Source organism: Dermacentor albipictus, chromosome 1, assembly GCF_038994185.2.
Source record: "Dermacentor albipictus isolate Rhodes 1998 colony chromosome 1, USDA_Dalb.pri_finalv2, whole genome shotgun sequence".
In the NCBI taxonomy this organism is placed as follows: Eukaryota; Metazoa; Arthropoda; class Arachnida; order Ixodida; family Ixodidae; genus Dermacentor; species Dermacentor albipictus.
In genome coordinates this window covers 26,334,963-26,343,222 of record NC_091821.1, presented here as the reverse complement: position 1 = coordinate 26,343,222, position 8,260 = coordinate 26,334,963, and the positions used below count along the sequence as shown (strand labels likewise).

The following is an 8,260-nucleotide window of genomic DNA, read 5'->3' as shown; positions in this document are numbered from 1 at the left end:
TGGTGTAAATCGCAAAGCACAGAGGCCTTGCAAACCTGTTTTCCTGTTTATTACTGGCATAGTAGACTGGAAAGAGCATTGCAAATGGCAGCGGAAATCGCATCAACTGAAACATGTGTGCGACAAGTTGTCGCGAGTAAACACGCAACCTCGGGTGAAGCCGCGAAATGTTGGCGGCCAAGTTTACTGACGACAGCAAAAATGTTGGGCTGCTGCCGCAGCAGACCTGGCTCGCATGCAGTGTCCGGAATCTTGTCAATGGCTCGGGGCGGCGCCGTCACCCTACTTCTTCTCTTCAACGACCGGAGCTTCCTGGCCGTCAACGATGCGGCGCACCATCTTGTTGTTCTGGTACTCCTCGATAGTCTCTACACCGTTCTCGAGGATGATGCGACGCTCAAACTTGATCTTCTCGACCGGAGGCTTGGGCACGGCGACGAGAATGTTCCGCGTCTGGCCCTTCTCGTCGGTGATCTCGTAGCTGGCCACCTCGTCCGCGACGGTGGTCTTCACGTGGTACTGACCACCGCCGTAAACGGTCAGGCTACCGGACAGTACATTGTCGCTGCCCAGCGTCACCTCGCCCACTTCTATGCGCGGCTCCTCGTCCTTGCCCTGCTGCTGGATCACGCCGATCACGGGCCGGATGTGCGTCTCGTGCACGCAAATGCTCGAGTTGCTCATGGTTGTGGCTTTTGGTTACCGCTGTCTCCCAGCAGGCCTGCACCGTGTCCTTTCGGTCGATGGTCCCCCTGCGAATGCTAGAATGTAAAAGAAACTTCAAACAGATGCCAAATAAGCGGCGTGGTAACTTATTGTAGAGCGCGCAAAGAGGTATAGGGCTGTAAAGAGACTGTCTGCATGAGACTTAATTTAGATAAAGCAAATGCCACAAATAAAACACCCTACACATATTTAAAAAAATAAATAAAAAGAAGTCAGGAGAAACTTGGCTACACTGAATCGACATTGCGATAAATCACTGCTATTAGAGATGTACATACATTATGGCGTTCTAAGGCTCAGGTTGTGCCCGTGGTTAAGGGACGGAAGTGGATGGGACGGCGCTTTTATTGGCTGGTGGGACGGTACAACAGAAGAAAAGCGTGACGCGTATTTACTCTGTCAACTTTCGCCGGACGAGGTCTTTGACAAGGCGCTTCCAGACTGCTCTTAATGCTTCCGTCGTACGGAGTCAAGGATCAAACAACTTTGCTGAAAGGACTTCGACGGGGACCATGTACGTCTAAGGTGAAACACATGTGGTATACTCCAACATCGTGTAGCAAGTGCCGCTCTAATAGACAGCAATCGACGAGGTGCGTGGTTTGAGTCTTTTACGAAGCGTTTAAGGTAATTAGTCACTAAAGGGTCATTCAATGCACCTTTTATTCTGTTTCAGTAAGACTCGCATCGCCCAGTGAGGTCATCTGACCATGGCAAGAAAGTGCTGGATTCGCGACTCCCTTTTTACAACAAATCCTTTTTGTTTCATGATGAAAATTATATGCTTATGCCATCAGCTGGCAATCACAGCCAATCATTTTGTATAAATTATATTAAAGAATTGAAGTTGCAATTTCGGTATCAGCAGTGGTTACTTCAGTTTAAGAGCTAGTGGAGACATAGTAAACTTAACAGACAAGACAGAAATGTCAAAATATGCAGCAAGAGCATTGTCGGATATTGACACTATACTTATTCCTACACAATGGCAGTGCCTTCGCATACATTTATGAGTTACGCAATTTATAGTGGAACTCTATCCACCGTCTGTGTGGGGAGCTTGAGAACCACTCCATGAGTTGTTGCAGTTTTTTTACAATCCACTTTACGAGTCTTCTGCAGCACTAGCGACATTTCAGGGACCTTGAAAGTAAAAACAATACCCTTTAATTTTTCGACTTGTCCGCAGTTACAAGGCCACCCTTGTGCATAAGACTATCCTAAGACAGCATTGGTCATGTGTGAAGTAGACCTGAAAGGTTTCAATATAGAAGGTGCTACAAAGCGTACAAAGATGCTGACGACTCGGTTTTCCGAGAAAAGAGCTCTAATACAAGGCGCATATTTCTCTTGACCCTTCAGTTCAGTAGCTTTCAGTGGTTCCGGAAAAGGAAAATAAATAAACAAAAATAGGCTATAAATACGCGGAATGGGGGTAATCTAGCTAAAGCGGTGCATTCACCTGCCGCAATGACTCAGTATAGGTATACGGTGTTCAGCTGCCCCGTAAGAGGTCGTGCGTTCGATCGCCGGCCCAGATGCCCGCATTAAACGCTAATGCACGAAGAAATAATCTGAAGCCTAGCTCCCACTTCATAGTCTCTGAAAAGACCAGCCTTGCCCTCTACTACTACTACTACTAATAATAATAATAATAATAGAGGAATAATGTCCTCCTGCGTCCTTAATTCCACCACTCCGTCAAATCCTTCACCGTCCTCGACTGTAATTTCTTTCAGTTGAAACCATTTTGATTATTTAACAGATCAACCGTTATTAGAAGAAGCTTTGGACGACTAAACATTATATTAATCGCTACATTCAAAGAGCACGTATACTCGGGGAAGTGCCGCACCTCACAGGGGCTTTCTGTTTCTTTCTGCAACAGCAACATCAACTCTGGAATGCCGACTGCTTTGCCCAAAGGCGAGAATGAAGTCGCTATAGGAACTCTAGTCTGCTAGCGACACTTCTAATATCAAAGCCTGGCTGAATGCCGAGTGTGAGCTCAGGTTTTCGAGCCTATATACGAAGTCCCCCCAAATAATCGGGGCCTCTATTCACGACAATCCCTTACGCTAGAAGTGTTCGAAAGAGCAAATGCCAGCCAATCCAAATATGGGGCATATTAGCGGAGGCTTCCGGTCGAAGGTCGATGAGCACTTACGAAAGAAGCTTTGCGAATTGGGCCCCAGATGTGTTTATTGACGTCACAGCCTTAAAAAGGATAGACAGCGCGAAAACGGAAGGGCCAGCTGTAAGCAGTGGTCGAGTTTAGCTAATACCGCTTAGTTCGAAGGCAAGCACTTTGCGATCACGCGAGCCGACGGTGCTCTGTCTCGAGATGCGGCGCTAAGTGTTGCGACATACGCCACTGCGCCAGTATGCCGACGGAAGGAGCTCGTGAGTCTCGACTGCTACTATCGACGATAGAGACGCTGTTTTACGCAAGCGGTCTCCTTCAACGATTTATGTTTGTGTGCAGTATACTGGGAAGGTAAGCAAAAAACCTTTCTACAGTGGCAAGAAAGCCACTTTTACCAAGAGAAGAGGTTTCATAATTCAGATAAAACGCAACTGCGAAAGACGGGTGCTCGTTGCCGCCGCCTACCAGTTCGCCGTCAAGTCATGGATTGTCACAGTGCTTGCTCGGCCCTATTTAGTAAATTTTTTATCGGTAAAGATTCATCACAATGTATTATAAGATAACCCAAGTCTGAGCTTAACTAGTTACAAGAACGTGTACTGAGCGACAACGGCCCAAATACGAGAAAATACTTTGAAATCCATGACATCGCAGACACGTACCGGCGCTGGAATTTTAGCGCGAGATTCATAAAGTGATGCTTTTACCTTAGTTTTCTCTTCCAGTAATCTGCCTATTACCGCGAAATGAACGGAAATGTAGTTTTGAAGCGATAATCTATCAAGCCAAATTGATTTAGTGTTTCACTGTATTGTCTCTTTAATGAAGCGGATGCGGGATTGAGTTCGCAAAACGAATCGCTCGTAACAGATGTTTGCCATTGGCCGGGCACCTTCGCTAATGCCACATATTGTTGTGATATGGCACTGGCGCAAGTTCCAGCACAAGAATTATTTGTGAATACGGGCTCTGAAGACAATAACGGCACCGGTTGCATGGACAGCAGGTCGGAAAATCATGCTAACAGTATACCTGTGGCTCGTATTCTGTACCGGTCCAGCCATGTACAGTACACGACCACCATAAACTGAGGTGTATGATTAACGTGCCTGCGCTACATCTGAACAGTTTGAGGCGCAAGTTACCAATTAAGTTGCAGAGCGGTCCGTAGAACATCACGTCCACAGATTCTTATATAAGTATAGTGTCATATCTGCCGATATAGGTGTACAGATTGTCCCAGCTAAATTTAAGCAATGCATAAAGATATGCCGAAGCATACTATAGGAGAATGCGACTAAATGCATACTGTCGGCTGTTGTATGGAGCAAGTCAGACAATTTCTTGTTTTCTGCTTGATCGCCTACTTAGACAATAATAATTAACAAACTTCGCAAGTATTAAATTTAAGGCATAACTTCGGACAAGATAGTTTAGATCGCTCTTGGGAACATTTCATTCAGCAGCTTCTAACTTCCTACGTGTTCCATAATTAATATTTTTATACGTCCTGAAGAAAGCACGCTAAATACGAAAAAAAAAGCACGTGACTCGACCGCTTGCGCTCCGCGATTGCAGTGCTCTCATACGTGCTCCGAATGAACGAACAGCGCATTTAGCCTGGTGTGCTGCCTAGCCTGCTTATCGCTATCATGAAGCACCGCGAAGAAGGCACACGACTGACGTTGATCGCAGTACCAAATTGGTGCCCTGTCACTTTTTGAATGGCAGCACAACAGGCTAAATACCCTCTTAGTTTTCATGCTCGGCCGTTTGAGAGCACTGCAATCGCGGCGTGCAAATGGGCGTGTCATGTGCTGCCATATTTCGTGTGATTTCTTTAGGATGCAGAAAAAATGATTGCATAGTAACTAGGAAGCTCAAAACTGCCGAATTAGGTGTTCCCTAGAACGCTCTACAACTTTCTCATTTGAAGTTCTGCCCTGAAGTTAGTACTTGCGAAGTTGGTTTATTAATCTTAACTTATTATGTAGTTAAGCAGAATGCAAAACATAATTTGACTTGCTCCGTACAAGTGCCAATAACATACATTTGATCACCTTCCTCTAGAGGGCTTAGGCACATTTTAATACCTTGGCTTGAATTAGCCGAGCCACCCTGTATACCTTTTCCCGTAGTACGATTGCGCCGCCCGTAACGTTACATCCTCTTGCGCAGTTACACAGTATATGCACTAAAGAAACGCCGATTCAGTGCTGTACCACCAGATTCATGGAGACTTGTAATCTGCAAGGGCTTTAGAACGTACTTCGACCAAGAAGTGCGTTTTCTTCAGAAGGAGCCAAAAGAGAAAGAAAAAAGGAAAAAAAATAATAGAAAGAAACTTATTTGAGAAGCGCAGCGCTCACATGGAGAGCGAATTTAGAAAAGTGAAGTGTTTAACAAGCACAGTACACTATAGGCTATAGTTGGTTTATACTGAGAATATAGAGGAACGCGTGGCAAGAACGTGGACAAATGTATACAGGATGTTTTTTTTTTCTTTAGCTGCACAAATTACTCGAGGCGGCCATTACTTCTACGAGAAATCAAAATATTCAGTTGACTGATTACCGTAGTTATGCTACTTACCTTTTTAATTATTTACTTTACGCCATATATTTCAATCTATGAATTATAGCCGCTCATTTCCCACGGCGTGTCCACTTGGAATGAATTCTCTGGACAGCACCAGTTCCGAGATATTAATTTCCAAAGTGTCAAGCGAGATGCATCGGTGTTACAGTTACTTCTTTACGAAACCGATGTTTTACGCATGGAAGCAGAAAAGTAACTGTAACACCGATGCATCTCGCTTGACACTTTGGAAATTAATATCTCGGAACCGGTGCTGTCCAGAGAATTCATTCCAAGTGGACACGCCGTGGGAAATGAGCGGCTATAATTCATAGATTGAAATATACGACGTAAAGTAAATAATTGAAAGTTTATTATCGTAATTACGTTAGTTATACAATTGAACAGTTTGATTTCTTGTAGAAGTAATGGCCGCTTCACCGAGTAATTTAGATCAATGGTTAGAATTGTGCTGCCATAGGCAATCTTCAAAAAATTTGGTGCCGCTAAAAACAAGATTTTAAACATATTCAAGAATTTCACGAAAGCTCGTCGTGGTCAGGTAATATGTATTAAAAAAAACCTCGCCATGTGTTCTCGTCACTGACCAAGAAAAAAAAGCATTTAAGGAACTTATAGGGGTTCTTTGCTCACAATGCAGTGCACATAAGGTCGTGGTCAGTTTAAGTACGCAGCGGGTGACATAAGGCATTGCACACTAAGGGTTCTGAAACGTTTAACTGAGGGCTTCATCATTCAGCAGAAGACTGACTTCTTAAAGATAGATACGTACACATGGACTAAAGATGGCTGTGGCTTAGCTAAGGTTAAGCCCAGGATGCGAAGCATACTAGCCTTTATTTTAGTTGAACCACTGTTTAGCCTGGTGAGCTGCTGTTGCTTGGCTATATTTGGTTCGGCTAGACGAAGAAACAACTCATGCCGGCGAGCGCACGAGCTGAGACCCGGCTATGTAGCTACGCGGCCGCAAGCGAGCGCACGAGTTGAGCCTCCGCTTTAGCAGCTGTTATGACGTCATATGGTAGCTACGCGGCCGCGCGCGGCGCAGCATGGAAGAGCGTGGTTGTACGGCTAGTATGCTTCGCATAATAACACGTATGCAAGAACATGATTCTCTGCGTCGGCGCCCTTTGTGTCCCTATTTATAATATGAGTGGCGAGCTCTACCGAAGGAAAAGCCGATGCTGAAGGACATTCGTTCCACGTAAGATTCCGCTTAGTGGAGCATTTCTTTCCCTTTTGGAAACATATACTCCGTTTACTTAGCGTAACCTACGCGGAGCAAGATGTGCACAGCCGACCTCCAAGCTTGCAGGGAGGCCGCACCGAGCGACGCGGCCGCCCCAGCTCTGGCCGCCCAGCCTCGCTTACCGTGGGCCGATCGACGAACGATGTCCGCTGGCGTAGGCGCTCGTCTCGCCGCGGTGTCCCTGCGAGCCTCCACCGGACGTGGGCCGAGCTGACACCTGGGACGGGACCGGGGCGAAGAACGCTGCTCTCGAACCGTGGCGTCCGATCAGCGCCGCCCCGAAATTTCGAATGGTCACGAGCTCGCTCGCGGATGTCTCGCTCTTTTTGGAACGCACCGGGCCATCCCGTGCGACATGCGCCCCTTCTTTTTTTTTTCTTTCCTGCACGACATTGCGAATATGTGTAGCGAGAAATTGATGATCATGGCGTTGACTTCAAAGCCTGGCACATATGCACAACGACGGATTGGTGAAGAAGCGCCGAGAAGAAGAAGAAGGAGAAGAAAAAGAAGCGACTCCCTCGCTGCGAGGGAGTCGATTACTGGAATATAGATGGAGTTTTCCCGCAATACCATATGCAACAATACAGGGCCAAATACAACAATACAGGGCCTTCAACGCTAAACTATCAGAAATTTTAATAAAAATGATAAGTTATACCACGGAAATGCTTCTTGACAAAATTTAATTTAGGCACTTTGTAAGCAGTCGTTTTCGACTTCCCTTGGCATCAGAGCATCGGAAACAAGAAGACGGACCCACGGACAGACAAGGAAAGAAAGAAAGAAAGAAAAAGAAAGAAAGAAAGAAAGAAACAAACAAACAAAGGAAGAAGGAAAGGCAGCCTGCCGTTTTGGAACTATGTGGACGGCGGATCACTGTCTAATGAGCTCTTTCGTTCTGCTGCGCAGAAACAGTCAGCAAATGAAATGCAGGCTGCATGGGCATGTTGCCGTGACCTAATCTTGTCAGGAGGCAATTTCACGACGACTGTTGAATGGGGCAAGGAGTAACATAGATTACTCTGCGGCTCGACTTAACGCCACAGTCAAGACCAAAGCGCTACGAGAATGCGCAGGAGGCGCACAACCGCTCGCACTAAAAAGGCAAAGCATCAATGCTGCACGATAAGTGATACTGTCCGATTTGTCTGCTATACACTCCTCCTCGTTGCAGTGGTGTCCTTGCAGCGGTCACCTTTATGTGAAAATATTGATGCTGGAAATAGGTATGCACTGATGATACGTAATTGTGTGGCGAGTGATTGTCCCAAGTACTGCATGGCGCTGCCAGTGTTGGGTCCGGTATGGTGACATCATTTGTGTGCTTGTGACATGTGTTTGTGTGTGCAATGCACGTTGAGATGATATTATTGTTCGCTTGCTTTTTCTTCTTTATTCTTTTCGGAGTAGTCTAATCGAGATTTTGGGATAGCCGGCCTTACAGGGGCGTACCTTTCCATTTTTCTACATCAAATTAATGTATCTAATAAGAGGAAGAGCATGAGTTCAACAGCCATTTTGAGCCCTTAAGCAACGCG

At 45.8% G+C, this 8,260-nt stretch overlaps 1 protein-coding gene across 1 annotated transcript; it reads right to left on the bottom strand.

The window, feature by feature from the left end:
* Window positions 1–150: 150 nt before the first annotated feature.
* Window positions 151–7,047, bottom strand: LOC135909427 (uncharacterized). The gene is made up of 2 exons (XM_065441383.2): window positions 6,842–7,047; window positions 151–761 (listed from the first exon to the last, which is right to left on the bottom strand). Exon 2 carries the CDS (start codon window positions 682–684, stop codon window positions 283–285), a length of 402 nt encoding a protein of 133 aa, XP_065297455.1. The 5' UTR covers window positions 685–761; window positions 6,842–7,047; the 3' UTR covers window positions 151–282.
* Window positions 7,048–8,260: the final 1,213 nt, after the last annotated feature.